Source organism: Tiliqua scincoides, chromosome 1 (genome assembly GCF_035046505.1).
Source record: "Tiliqua scincoides isolate rTilSci1 chromosome 1, rTilSci1.hap2, whole genome shotgun sequence".
Taxonomy (NCBI): Eukaryota; Metazoa; Chordata; class Lepidosauria; order Squamata; family Scincidae; genus Tiliqua; species Tiliqua scincoides.
The window spans coordinates 257,729,674-257,744,812 of NC_089821.1; the positions used below are offsets into that span (position 1 = coordinate 257,729,674).

The 15,139-nt window shown below is 40.8% G+C and overlaps 1 protein-coding gene across 2 annotated transcripts in view; it reads left to right on the forward strand.

The window, feature by feature from the left end:
* Window positions 1-15,139, forward strand: part of UBR2 (ubiquitin protein ligase E3 component n-recognin 2) — a 70,751-nt gene that overhangs the window by 32,939 nt on the left and 22,673 nt on the right. For both annotated transcript variants that reach the window (XM_066622687.1, XM_066622686.1), the window contains exons 22-32: window positions 121-173; window positions 700-802; window positions 2,332-2,380; window positions 3,261-3,415; window positions 3,513-3,615; window positions 6,055-6,164; window positions 6,276-6,356; window positions 6,686-6,867; window positions 11,448-11,647; window positions 12,463-12,556; window positions 13,456-13,617. In XM_066622687.1, the coding sequence (XP_066478784.1) occupies window positions 121-173; window positions 700-802; window positions 2,332-2,380; window positions 3,261-3,415; window positions 3,513-3,615; window positions 6,055-6,164; window positions 6,276-6,356; window positions 6,686-6,867; window positions 11,448-11,647; window positions 12,463-12,556; window positions 13,456-13,617 (1,292 nt within the window). The remainder of the gene's footprint in view (window positions 1-120; window positions 174-699; window positions 803-2,331; window positions 2,381-3,260; window positions 3,416-3,512; window positions 3,616-6,054; window positions 6,165-6,275; window positions 6,357-6,685; window positions 6,868-11,447; window positions 11,648-12,462; window positions 12,557-13,455; window positions 13,618-15,139) is intronic.

Consider the following 15,139-nt stretch of genomic DNA (forward strand, 5'->3'; position numbering starts at 1 on the left):
AGCATACAGTCCTAAGAGATACTTAAAACCTGTTGCTTCTGCTTTAGCTTGATATGGTATAAATACATGAGTATGTTTGAAAAGTAATAAATGATTTATGTTTGTGTTTGTGTTATGTAGGAGAACAAAGAGACTGGAATGGAAAGTGTGATTGAAGCCGTTGCCTGTTTCAAGTAATATCTTTTTGTACAATCATAATTTTAAATATGTAAAAGGAGGACTTGTAGGTCCAGTTTATATTGCTTAAAACTTCAATTACATTCCTAAAACAGGAGATGCTTTTCTCTCTAGTACACAATTTAACCAGCCATTTTAATAAATATATGTGGGGAGCATATCGGTCATCTTTATCTGAGATAATACTGTTCATGTGAAGTAAAAATTCCTTTTGGTCTCTTACTGTCAACACCAGAAAATAAATAGTAGTCTTTTTAGGAAAATGTCTTATTTGATTGTAAACTGCAGTGGCAACTGTCTCTGTTGCTCTCCTAGGCTAACCAAATCAGGAAGAAACTGGACAATAAGTTCTTAAGTGGACGTTGTTACCATCTTGGTGCTCTCATTAAAAGGATGCCTAAATAAGCCACCATAACTTAACCTGAGCATTCTGGGGCTGGCTGTTTTATATACATGGAACCTCTTTAATGATGGTTTTAGTTGTTAATTTGTAAATTTTGATTTTTGTTAATTGTGTTTTAGGAAACCAGGCTTAACAGGCAGAGGACTCTATGAGTTGAAGCCAGAATGTGGTAAAGATTTCAATTTATATTTTTATCATTTTTCAAGAGCGGAGCAATCTAAGGTAACTATGGAAAAGAAAGAAAATTAACTATAACAGTGTGACTGATTGTAGGAGTTTCCTTCATTCAAATAACATTATGCTGTGAAACCTTTTTAAGATCACTTGCTTATTTTGGTCAGAAGCAATGGACATGAATATGTATGGCTGAAATAGTGGGAATTTACATGACTGAAGAGAATTCTGAGCAGAATTACTGTATTAGAGCCCAATCCTGTGGTCCGTGCTGCGCCTCCGCGGCACACACCACAGTTGCAAACGTGCCGTAAGACACGTTTCTGGGGCTTGCTGCTGGGCTCCCGCCAGAGCTGGCTCACCTCCGGCTGGCGTTGAGCCAGCGCGTGGTGGGCGCCCACATTCCATGGCTTGGCAGTGTCTGTGACCACCGGGCTGTGGAATGGGAAATGGGGGCATGTCTGGGGGCGTGGGGGAGGCGTTCCGGGGAGGGGGAGGCATGGCTGGGGCGTGGGGTAGGTGTGTCGGGAGTGGGGAGAAGAGGAGCTAAGCTCCGCAGGATCCACGGCGCTCAAGCAGGGCTGCGCACCCTACACGAGCACCTTCACTTTAGCTGTGACCAAACAGTCATCACTAAAGTGAGTAGTCCCATTGCGGACTGCTTCCCTTACTTGGGGGAAGGGGACGAAAGTCCCCTTCTCCTGAGAAGCCTCCCGCGGTAGCGCAGGAGGCTCTGGATCTAATGGGAGCCCTTTGTGGAGCTGCCAGGTCTCGCAGTTCCGGGCAGCTAAGGATTGGGCTGCCTGATAACAGTTCTAAACATTAATGCAGACATAATTGCCTACAATGACTGTATAGCATCCTAAATCCAGATTAACTGTTTCGGCAATAGAATGGTACTGTAAAAGAAGTTTAAAAACCAGTCTGGATGTGAATAAAGGGTTTATGTTCATTTGAATTCACTTTTCATATTTTTTGGTCTGTCTGTCAAGTTCACATATTGTGAGTACTTACTGTGCTTTTATATATATTGTATAAACATTTCACTGCTTTATCCCTCTTTGTGGAGAACAAAAACATAATAAAATATTTATCAACAATGAAAACAATTTCAAGAGCTGCAAACAAATAAAAAGTAGCAGCTAAAGAGAGAACTAATCTAAGGACAATTTATTGTGTATAGTGTTTGGTTTTAGTAATGCAACCAAGGTATTCAGTTTCAGTTCAGTAAAATACTTAACTGGTTTTAGGGTTCAAATTCTGGTACATCTGGACTTCTTGATGGTGGGAATTTTGTGCATGCAGGATTACAGCATTTTACAATCCAATGTATATTGATTTTTTTAGAGCAAATTGACTTGTTATTCAATAACATCAAGTATACTTCATTGTTTGCTATCTTTAATAATGAGGATGTCCAAGTTGAAGGTGTCGGATTATTGCTTCACCTATACATGTTAGAAAAATGGAATGGAAAAGTAAAATGCACAGTGCCCGTTAATTACACAGTGATGATATGTCTGTAGACATGCCTGCATTTGAAATATAACACCTTTCTTTTTTCTTTTTTTTATAAGGCAGAGGAAGCCCAAAGGAAACTAAGACGACAAAATCGGGAAGATACAGGTATCTGGCTTGCCAATTATAATGGTTTTCCCATGGATGTTTCTCTCACTTTTTAAAAATCAATATTTGCCTTCAGAGTTCCAATTACCTCTGGTTAAACTCAGTCCTATATAAATATACAGCTACTGTTTTCTTTTGTTTGCAAGCAATGGCCTAAGACTGCAACCCGGAGGAGCAATTCTGTGCTGCCTTCTTTGTGACTTTCATAGCTGTAGTTCCACAGCTGACATAAGCAAAACCCAAAAAATTTCCCCTTGCCTCTGGCTGAGCCGCTTCGGGCACCTATCCTGCGCTGGACACAGCGCAAGTCTCTTGGCTTGCCTGTTCCAGCGCAGGATAGGATTGCACCCTTAGAGTCCTTTACAAACACATTTGTATTCTTGCCCAAAGTTGTCAAAAGTTTTGTATCAGAATAAATCTCATAAAATAAAGCATACAGAAAGGTTGATGCTAGAGGTTTTCAGGAACAAGTATTGTAAACCAGAATTTTGTGGTTTTTCCACAGAGTGTGTATGGTTACTCAAGTCAGTTTTCGATGTCTGAAATCATGTAGTAGGCATGGTTCACATGAAGCTCTCATGTTCTAGCAGCCTCTGAAGGAAGAGGAGAATTGATATAGAATGTTTTGTGTGATCTTTCTTTTCCATGTTATTTCTTTTATCAAAGTAACAAGAATGGTGGGGGCGAGAGAGCTTATACCAGGGATAGCTGGCAGCCAAGCTGCTCTGGTGGCATAAATGGTGGGACACTGAGTACAAAATCAGTTGATACATTTTTTTTTCCATCTTGAAAGGCCCCTGGATGATGAATTCTTAAATACTATTATAAAAGTTTCTCTACCAAAGCTGTACAATACTTCATCAATTCATTTCTGTTTCAGCACTCCCACCTCCTGTACTTCCTCCATTCTGCCCTTTGTTTGAAAGTCTGATCAATATTCTGCAGTGTGATGTCATGTTGGGCATTATGAGGACGATATTGCAATGGACAGTAGAGCACAATGGTTATGCCTGGTCAGAATCCATGCTACAAAGGGTGTGTTTAAGACTTTTATTTAATTCCCTTTCCACTGCTAGAGAATTATGAATGCTTTTTAGAATGATGAACTTTAATCCTATCAATTTCTGTTTAGGTTTTACACTTGATTGGAATGGCACTGCAAGAAGAAAAACAACACATAGAGAGTGCTGATGAAGACAATGTAGTAACATTTACCTTCAGTCAGAAGATTTCAAGTAGGTTGATACTTTACAGGAAAAAATATATATTGCAATATGATTAAAGTAAGGCATTTTCTAACTCATTTTTCCTTAAAAAAAAATCAGCGTTTTCAAAATCTTAATGTCAGAATTTAAACATTGCGGCTCATTAATAAAATGTTTAAAATGTGCCACTCCACTATTGCAGAAGACAGCTATGAAAATGTCACTAGCAATTTGTCACCATTGTTTGTTGTCAGTTAGGCACCAAAAGCAGTTTACAAACATCAATTGTAATTTAAAACGAGAACACAATAAAATTATTAGCTTATTTTTCTGTCCAAGGACTGCTTCATACACTGGGGTGTTTAACAAGTACATACAACCTTTTTATGTATACTTTATGACATGCTTAACATGCTTAACAGAAGCCATCATCTTATGCTCCCCTTCACATGTTCAATCCGTATGTACAAGAGAACAGGATTGTGCAAGCCAACCCTACCCCTGGACCACTGTGCAACTGCCAGCCCTGCTCTTTGCTTTCCATGCATTAAGTGGGGACATAAGAATGGGCTCTTGTGCACCTACAGCTCATGTTCAGGAACTTTTTGTTCTATCGTAGTTCCTGCTTGCACATACTGGCGCTATGTGCATAAAGCTGTACATGCATTCTTTCTGCTCAGTGCCCAGTGCAGGGCCAAAATATGGAGGAGAGCATGAGCAGAGAGGTAATATGCCTCTAATAAAGGCACACTCACCAAAGAACCAAGATTTCCTGTGGCTACTTAGTAGAAACATTAATTTCCAGGCAATACTTGAAGCACCGCAGACACCCGCCCATAAGTCGATCCCACAGATAAGTCGAAGATAGGTTTTAAGCCAAAAATCATGGAATTTTCTATGACTCTCGCATAAGTTAGGGGTTAAACTTGGGGGGGGGGGTGTCTGACTATAGTTTTGTCTGATTTTACCCGAGGCCAGACCCTGAAAAATAACCTACCACTAATTGTTACCTAAGAACGGTAGTCTCTAATTTATTAAAAACAGAGTAAAAGATCATAAGATACATTTTTATTCTTTTTAAATTCTGGTCTTCATCACCTTTTGGAAACACTATCAGAGTAAGTGCACTGTAAACAACATACCAGTAAAACAGTGGTTCCCAACCTGGTATTCATGTACTCCCAGGGACACTCAACTGGACCTTTAGGGTACTTGAAAAAGAATGGAATAATGGCAGAAAAAGGCAGGTCATGCTCCAGAATGCCTTGAAAGGACCAGCAAGGCAGGAAGGGAAGTAGCTAGTTGGCTGTGAAAGCCCCACCAATAGCTAGTTTTTGGTCATCAGTTCATGTATGAACCAGTGATTGAAAACCAGCACAGTAAAAAAGCTGAAACATAATATGGAAAGTGATCAATTACCCAGAATTTCTCAGCACACTTGTGGTGCAAAACAGTGCAAAGGCAGAGTCTTCTGTTCTTCAAACAGATGATGAATATGTGATGAATACATGAAGTTTGGGTTTTCATAGAGAGGAGATGAGGGCTTGTATTATTACAAACATTTTGCTAATATGAAGGGTACAATTTATGGAAATAGGCTGCCAAGGGATATGCAAGTGAAAAAGGTTGGGAACCACTGCAGGAGAACCATGAATCAAATCCACCTTCAAGGTGTCTGGTGTGTTAAGCCAGAAGCTCTATGTACAACATACAACCATAATACATAACTGGGAGTGTACAATTCAGTTCACAGCAGAGAGATGAGCTGCATATATTTGCAACCCTTTTTACTCAGAAATAGACCCACTGCTTTCCATGGGAGTTATTCTTAAGTAATGGTGCACTGACCTGGGACTTTATTTCAAATGGAAAGGAGGATCCCATCCTGGTGTTGAAGAAAAAAAAAGACCTCTGCCAAATGCATGCATTTGCAAAAAGGAACCAGGTTGCAGCAACATTTGCAGAAGGGAAAGGAGAATAAAGGTTAATTTTGGCTAGAATTTCCCAGGAAAGTTACTATAGAAACAAATGATCTCTGCATTGCTTCTAATGAGCCTGCTTTAGCAAGAGAGGAAACTTTTCAGAGTTGAAAGGCTCTGCCCTCTGATTGAAGAAGTGATAATTTGAGCCTGATTACTTGGCAAAAATTTTATGTACTATAGGCAGTATCTATGGTAATACTCAGTTCATCTACTGTAATATAAAATCAAAACTAATCATATCCTCCTTCTGAAAGTGAGAAAGAAACTTTTGGAGATTGCTAATGAACTGGTAGCCACAATTAATCCAGTGTGTTTGAAACATTCCACAGACCTAGAACAAGTCTTTTTAGAGATCTAGAATATCTTTAAAATAAACACTCTTTTGGATCATTGTTTTGTTATACTGAATTTAAGCTTGCAAAATAGATTCAAATAAGTTTACCAGATCCTTGGAGTGAGATGTTTCCTTTATCCTTATTTACAACAGGACCTGGTGAGGCGCCCAGTACTTCCCCAAGTATATTAGCTATGCTAGAAACGTTGCAAAATGCATCTCATCTAGAAGTGCACAAAGATATGATCAGATGGATATTAAAGGTAAAATATACTGTATTATTTCCATTTGTTTATATAGTGGAGATAGAACGCTTTACAGTATTTAAACACCCTTTTAAATAGCAAGCAATAATACATGTTCTCTTGTTGCAGACTTTTAATGCTGTTAAAAAGCTAAGAGAAAGATCTTCGACAAGTCCTGTATCAGAGACTGAAGGAAATATTATGGAAGAGGTAAAAATAATGTAATGAAAAAGAAGTGGGTATATGTGGGAAATTTACAAACATACCTCCACTAACTCTCAAAAATATGATACTCATACTAATGAGACTTCTAAAAATAATTTTGCATTCTGAATTATTGTATCTTTGTGTGTGTGAAAGCATGCTCCCTTAAAGTGGTATGACTAGAGAGAGAGAGAGAGAGAGAGAATGGCAAATACATTACTGTATTAAAATGCACGGCTTATTTGTCTAATGGAATTTATTTAATGCATGCATTGGTAGTGTAATTTATACATAATTGAAGTATTCTGCTATGATTGTTTAATATAACTGTGCAGAGCTCACAAGATAAAGAAAAGGCTGAGAGAAAGCGGAAGGCTGAGATTGCAAGGCTACGAAGAGAGAAGATCATGGCACAAATGTCTGAGATGCAGCGACATTTCATTGATGAGAACAAAGAGCTCTTCCAGCAAACTTTAGATGAACTTGAAACATCTACCTCCAGAGGGCATGATAATAGGTAAGAAGAAAAAACTTTGAAATGCTAGTCACTTTCTCCATTTTTTTTTAAAAGAAAATCTTCACACTGACATCTTGAAACAGAGTTTCTTGCTACCATCTGCTCTGCTAATTTTTTTCCTGTTTTCCTTTTATACTCATTTATTTACATTTTTACCTCAACTTGTTACCATTCATTGTCCACTGTGGCTTATGTAAAACCATAGAAATATCAGTTAATACATAAATAGCGAAGCACCACCAAAATTGAACTGCTTAAGTGGCAGCAATTAATAGATAGCAATCATCAAAAGAGCCCAAGGAAAAAAGTTTATTTTCTATTTAAATGAAAGCCGTGACAGCGTCAAGTGAATTTTAAGTAGAAAAGAATTGTTTCCTTTAAATCATTGTTTCCCAACCTTTAGGATCCCATGGACCTCTGAGGGAAAAATTGGAATCGTTGTGGACCACATGCAACCCCCCATCCCCTGGACACAAAAAATACAATTAAATTTGCAGTACTTATAGAAGATTTATTTATAGAGAAGATTTGTTGGTTGCTGATTTTGTTGTTGGCTGCAGCTGTGAGTGTTCCATTTTCCATTCTCTCTGGTGATCCATGAGGGAGTGTCTCCCAAGCCAGCGCTCTCCCATGGACTGTTGGAGAGGGCAAAGAATGGGTCATCCTTAGCTGCAGTTGACGCTTCAGTACCTGCTATGGGAGGTCTGTTCTCCGCCCTCTCTGGTGATCTGTGCAGGAGTGTTCACTCAGTGAGACACTGGAAGCAATTGAAGGCGTTTTTTTCCTGAGGCCTCACGGACCACTTCTCAGGGTCTCGTGGACCACCTTTTGGGAACCAGTGCTTTAAATATTATACTTACAGATATCTCATTTGACTTATTTTTTAAAAAAATAAATTGAATAAGGAAGCTTTGTATTGGCAACCTTCAGTCTCGAAAGACTATGGTATCGCGCTCTGAAAGGTGATTCTGGCACAGCGTCTAGTGTGGCTGAAAAGGCCAATCCGGGAGTGACAATCCCTTCCACACTGGGAGCACGTGCAGTCTGTCCCTGGTCTGTCTCCCTGGCTATGGGCCTTCCTTCTTTGCCTCAGACTGTTGGCCAAGTGTCTCTTCAGAGGCCAGAGTTTCCCACTTGTTGAGGTCCATTCCTAAGGCCTTCAGATCCCTCTTGCAGATGTCCTTGTATCGCAGCTGTGGTCTACCTGTAGGGCGCTTTCCTTGCACGAGTTCTCCATAGAGGAGATCCTTTGGGATCCGGCCATCATCCTTTCTCACGACATGACCGAGCCAACGCAGGCGTCTCTGTTTCAGCAGTGCATACATGCAGGGATTCCAGCACGTTCCAGGACTGTGTTAGGAACTTTGTCCTGCCAGGTGATGCCGAGAATGCGTCGGAGGCAGCGCATGTGGAAAGCGTTCAGTTTCCTCTCCTGTTGTGAGCGGAGAGTCCATGACTCGCTGCAGTACAGAAGTGTACTCAGGACGCAAGCTCTGTAGACCTGGATCTTGGTATGTTCTGTCAGCTTCTTGTTGGACCAGACTCTCTTTGTGAGTCTGGAAAACGTGGTAGCTGCTTTACCGATGCGTTTGTTTAGCTCGGTATCAAGAGAAAGAGTGTCGGAGATCGTTGAGCCAAGGTACACAAAGTCATGGACAACCTCCAGTTCATGTGCAGAGATTGTAATGCAGGGAGCTGAGTCCACATCCTGAACCATGACCTGTGTTTTCTTTAGGCTGATCGTCAGTCCAAAATCTTGGCAGGCCTTGCTAAAACGATCCATGAGCTGCTGGAGATCTTTGGCAGAGTGGGTAGTGACAGCTGCATCGTCGGCAAAGAGGAAGTCACAAAGACATTTCAGCTGGACTTTGGACCAAGATCAAAGATCAAAGACCAAGATCAAAGACAAGATCAAAGCACTGGCACCAGCTCGACCTGATCCTCACCAGACGCTCCAGCCTTCCCAGCACCAAGATCACACGCAGCTATCAGAGTGCTGCCTGTGACACTGACCACTCCCTGGTGTGCAGCAGAGTGAAACTGCAAACAAAGCGACTGTATCACACGAAAAAGGAAGGAAGACCTCGCATTGATACCAGCAAGACCCGGGATCAGAGAAAAGTGGAGGAATTTGCACGAGCACTTGAGGAATCTCTTCCAGGCCCGGTCGTTGCAAACGCATCCAACAGATGGGAACATTTCAAGAATGCCATTTACAACTCCGCCTTGTCCATATTTGGCAAGAAGATCAACAAGACGGCAGACTGGTTTGAAGCCCACTCTGAGGAGTTGACACCAGTCATTGAGGAAAAGAGGAGAGCTCAAGCAGCACACAAGGCCTGTCCCAGTGAGTGCAACCTGCAGGTCCTCCGAGCTGCTCGCAGCAAAGTCCAGCAGACTGCTAGGAGATGTGCTAACGACTACTGGCTTCAGCTCTGCTCCCAGATACAGGTAGCAGCTGACACAGGCAACATCAAGGGGATGTATGACGGTATCAAGCAGGCCCTAGGTCCAACACAGAAGAAAATTGCCCCTCTGAAGTCTGCCACAGGTGAGGTCATCCAGGATCGGGCGCAGCAGATGGAGCGCTGGGTGCAGCACTACTCTGAGCTATATTCCAGAGAAAATGTAGTCACCGAAGAAGCGCTGAACAACATTGAGTGCCTGCCTTTGCTGGAGGAGCTTGACAGTGAACCAACCCTAGAAGAACTTCACGTGGCCCTGGACTCCCTTGCCTTTGGCAAGGCACCTGGAAAAGACAGCATCCCTGCTGGTCCTAAAGTGCTGCAAAGAGATCATTGCTACTGAGCTGCATGAAATCCTCTGTCTCTGCTGGAGAGAAGGTGAAGTACCTCAAGACATGAGGGATGCAAACATCATCACGTTGTACAAGAACAAAGGTGACAGGGGTGACTGCAACAACTACCGTGGCATCTCTCTCCTTAGCGTTGTAGGAAAGTTGTTTGCCCGAGTTGCACTAAAGAGGCTCCAGGTACTTGCAGAGAGTGTTTATCCAGAATCACAGTGCAGATTCCGAGCCAGCAGGTCCACCACTGATATGGTTTTCTCCCTTAGACAACTGCAGGAGAAATGCAGGGAACGACAGCCACTCTTTATAGCCTTCATAGATCTCACGAAGGCTTTCGACCTGGTCAGCAGAGACGGCCTCTTCAAGATTCTCCCCAAGATCGGATGTCCACCCATGCTCCTCAGCATCATCAGATCCTTCCACAAGGACATGAAGGGCACTGTTGTCTTCGATGGCTCCACATCAGACCCCTTTGACATCCGAAGCGGCGTGAAGCAGGGCTGTGTTCTTGCACCAACCTTGTTTGGGATTTTCTTCGTTGTCCTGCTGAAGCAGGCCTTTGGAACTGCAACAGAAGGCATCTATCTCCGGACCAGATCAGACGGAAAACTCTTCAACCTCTCCAGACTGAGAGCAAAGTCCAAAGTCCAGCTGAAATGTCTGCATGACTTCCTCTTTGCCGACGATGCAGCTGTCACTACCCACTCTGCCAAAGATCTCCAGCAGCTCATGGATCGTTTTAGCAAGGCCTGCCAAGATTTTGGACTGACGATCAGCCTAAAGGAAGCTTTACAGGAGTGATAAAACTGATAATTATAAGATATTCCTATTATATGTGTGTGTTTATATGATAGCAATCTGCAATTAAAAAAAACTACTTTCAGCAACTCAAGAGAATTGAGGCATTAAGTTAAAGCAGTATGTAAGGCACCATGCAGATGGGTGGTGCTGAATAACTACATACTGCTAATTAACTACTTTTTCATGAAAGATTGTAACTTGCACAAGTAAGAAACTTGTGTAGCACCTACTGCTGGAGAAACAGTGGCAGTCCTTTTTTCATGCATGGGAATCTGCATCAGGAGCATGCTTTCTGCATATACAGAGAATTTCCTGTGTTAAAAGCAGCCCTAAATTGATTTATGACATGTTTGTTCACATTGACAAGTTTCTGTCATATTTAAGCTTGTTAAATGGGTGGTATTAGAATTTTATCATTTTATTATTTATACCAGTTCTGATCCCTAATTCAGTTGATAAACCTGAAAAGTTAGTAGTTAGGTGAGAGATTGTGTTAAAACATGGGGAAATATTTTTTGTATGGTGTGTTTATAGTTTCCTACAGCATCTTTGAGATATTAGTCTTTTGTGCTTTTACTGTCACTGTGAGGTCAACCCAAAAATTTAGGCACATTCTTGGGTATATTTAGACTTGGCATTTGCAACATAATATTGGCACATCTGTACACTTTCTTTGAGATTAATTTTAATTGTGGCCACCGTGTGGCACCATATAGAACTTCTAAGAATTTTTATTGGACTCTCTACAGCACAATCTCCTATACATGTCAACTCAAAAGTAATCAATATTGAATTCAATGGAACTTGCTTACTAAATGTATATAGGATTGCAGCCCTAGTTGTGTACATATGGCACATGCTGATTAATAGCAGAAAGAAAATTGATGAAGAATTCATAGCCATATGTGATCATGGCTTTATTTTTTGAAAACATTTCAGTGAAATACTTACTAATATCATTTGATTGTAGTCCTTCAGTTTCAGATACCAAACTTATAGCTTTGGGTCCTGAGCAGACTAAGGTGACTGAGCAGAGGCAAGTGGTTACCTGTATCTTATGCCAAGAAGAACAGGAAGTCAAAGTGGACAACAGAGCTATGGTCCTGGCAGCCTTTGTTCAGAGATCAACGGTCATGTCCAAAAATAGAAACAAAGTTATTCCAGATCCTGGTGAGTAGCGTTGATATTATTGTATAACACTGCCTACTAGATGGATAGTTCAGCTGGTGTTCAAGATTTGGCTGTCTGCTGATATTCATTTGCATTTTTTTTAGATTGTGACCCCTTCTGGGACAGGGAGCCATTTAGTTATTTGATTTTTCTCTGTAAACCACTTTGTGAACTTTTAGTTGAAAAGCGGTATATAAATACTGTTAATAATAATAATAATAATAATTTCAACTGCATAAGATTGTGTCCAAAACAAGAAGATTCTGTTTACAGCTCAAGTGTTCAAATTCATGGCAATGAGGGCTTCAGAATGCCTTTTAAAGGCATAAAAACGTCACTTCTGGTTTTTCTCCAAAACTGGAAGTAGCTTTTTTGCCTCTGCAAGACATTCTGAAGCCCACAGAGGCTGCTAGAAAGCCCTTCAGATCAAAACACAGCTCCAGTCACCTTCAAAGCTTTCCGGTTTGCAAAGTCTGGCTCAACATGGGTCCAAGGGACCCACGTTGAGCCAGATCCACAGATAGAAAATCAACCTGTAATCTAATCAAACCCTTCAAATTACCTGTTTCTAGCTTATGTGTCTGAGCCTTAGGCCACCAGGAATTTCCTGGTGTCTGAGGCTGGCACTTGTGGACTAGTTGGATGTTATCTGGGAAGTAAGTTTTAATAACACTTCAGTGGACTAAAAGTATTTTACTTTCATACTTTTAGTCAATTAAAAGTAATGTTAATAATTTAAGAATGATTTTAATTTTAATAAACTTTGTGATGGTGAACTTTGCCTCTTTAATATGTTTTATAATGTGTTTATGCAGAAAAATATGACCCGTTGTTCATGCATCCAGACCTGTCATGTGGTACACACACTGGTAGCTGTGGACATATTATGCATGCTCACTGTTGGCAAAGGTAACTCCTTTCTTAACAGATGTCAAATATGTGATGTCTAGGCAGCTAGATCAAAAGTTCTTTCTTTGGTCTGGTGCACTTGACCAAGCATTTGTGCTCAGCCACTCATGTAAATCAGTGGGTCAGTGCCAGGAAAGCTGATTCCACAATTTCTCATTTTTTGTTGGTCCTGGCTTTGTTTTAGATGTTTGGCTCTATTGTCTTCTCATTGTTCATATTTGCAACCTATCTAGGGATCATGTAGGGATCACTCTGGACTGCAAGCTAGAAGCCTGTAAATGAGGCAGTAAAGGAACATGGTTTCTTAATTTGTACCAGTCTTCTCAGGCATGAAGGTTAGGAGCTTCCATATAGGCAAGGGACTGGGCATGGGAAAGTGCACATAGTACATCTTACTTTTATTGAGAGTGGCAGAATAAAAGAAATAGCCATGATTTTTTTTAAGCTCCTTGCCTAGGTTCATCTCTACAGGACAGTACTTCACCAGATGTATTTATGTTGCTGTAATGGTTAATAAAACTGCAGTATTTTTTTAAAGATTTCACATCTTTGTCTGCAAATCATTAAGATTATAGAAATTTGAATGTTTGCTAGAATTCAATTTTTCTAGTTGTGGTTAAAAAAAGTTTCATTTGCCTCTAAAATAATGTTATTTCTCCATAATCTTCATTCTCCTCAAGTACACATGTTCACTAAGATCAAAGCTGTATATGATAATTGAATGGTCAACAATAGAAACCTTTTAGCACATGTGTGGTATGTTGATGGTGTCATCTGTGTAGATGTATCAGTTTTCTTGTGAGAAGACAGAAAATATTGTATTCAGTGGAGTAGAATTCATTTTGCAATATTAAATTAATCTTATGCTCCTTTTACTGATCTTATGCCTCTCTCTAAAGGTATTTTGATGCTGTCCAAGCCAAGGAGCAGAGAAGACAGCAAAGATTACGAGTACACACAAGTTATGATGTAGAAAATGGTGAATTCCTTTGCCCCCTTTGTGAATGTTTAAGCAACACTGTCATTCCTCTGCTTCCTTCTCCAAGGAGCTTATTTAACAGGTTAGTTCCAAAAAGAGTAATTTTCTTTGCTCATTTTTTAACTCCTCCCTTCTTCTTTTTTGAAATTTTTCATTTGCCTTATCTTTGGAATTGAGCAAACCCCCCCCCCCCGATTTTGGCTAATCGGTTGCAGAATTGTGAGGTCTAAATAATCAGCATTGCAATTGCAAATAAGGATTTTTATTGGGACTGTCACAAATTTGTACTATTGCAGCTGCTTTTTTTCTGAAGTAATAAGAAAGGGAAGAGAAAATTGTGAATAATAATAATAAAATAATAAAATAAAACTTTATTTCTGTCCCGCCCTTCTCCCCAGAGGGACCCAGGGTGGCTAATAACATATAAAACAGATTAAAACATAATTTCACAAATGGATAAAAACACATTAAAAAACACATTAGCAGAACCCATAAAAACAGTAGTCAGATAAACAGTAGTCAGATAAAAGTCAGAATAAAAGAGCATAAAACAGCAGTACTTAGAGGAATCAAGCCTGTAAAAAGCAACTAAAAGATGTATAAAAGATGTTAAAAAGGCCATGAAGTCAGAAGGCTTGATTAAACAACAAGGTCTTCAGGCCTTGCCGAAAAGTCTCCAGAGAGGGAGCCATTCTCAAGTCAAGGGGAAGGGAGTTCCACAACGTTGGTGCCACTACTGAGAAGGCCCTATTTCTTGCCGCCGCCCCACGTACCTCCTTAGGCGGCGGCACTTGTAAAAAGGCCTTCTCTGATGACCTGAGAGGACGAGCCGGATTGTGAACTCAGACCATTGGTTCCCAAACTGTGGGTAGGGACCCACTGGTGGGTTGCAACTTGGTTTTTGGTGGGCTGCCAAAGGGTGATGCAAAGATCAGATAAGTAGTTACCTCAAGCCCTGAGGCTATGCAAAAATCAGATACTGTAGCTGCTAATTACCATGCAAAGAGTTCAACTTCTGCAGTTTGCAAGCATCTGTAAATATAAGGAAATGTTAGAGGGTCTTAAACTGGTTATTATTACTTATAAATAAAATAGAATATTCTTTCCAGTTTTTTTTAAAGTCTAGTAAACCTAAGTGGGTCCTGATAGAGCAGGGGTGTCCAAACATTTTGGCAGGAGGGCCACATCATCTCTCTGACACTGTGCCAGGAAAAAAAAAGAATTAATTTACATTAAAATTTGAATAAATTTACATAAATGACTTTGTTAGAGATGGAACTTATATGAATGAATTAAGGTCTTGAAGAAGCTCAAGGCCTATAAAAGGCCTTGCACAAAGCAAGGCCAGCCTTTCCTTCTCTGCCACTGCTGCATCATAGATGTGAAACAGCAAGTAGTGGAGGGAGCTCTTGTCCCACAGCTCAGGTGAAAGGTTGAACAGTTGTCCTCACGCTAAGAGCAGTTGCGTTGGGCCAGCCTGGGCTCCAGCAAGTCTCCGGAGGGCCAGAAGCTCATTGGAGACTGGGGACTCCCCATGGGCCGGATTGGGAGCCCCTGAGGGCCACAAGTGGCCCCCAGGCTGGGGTTTGGGCACCCCTGTGATA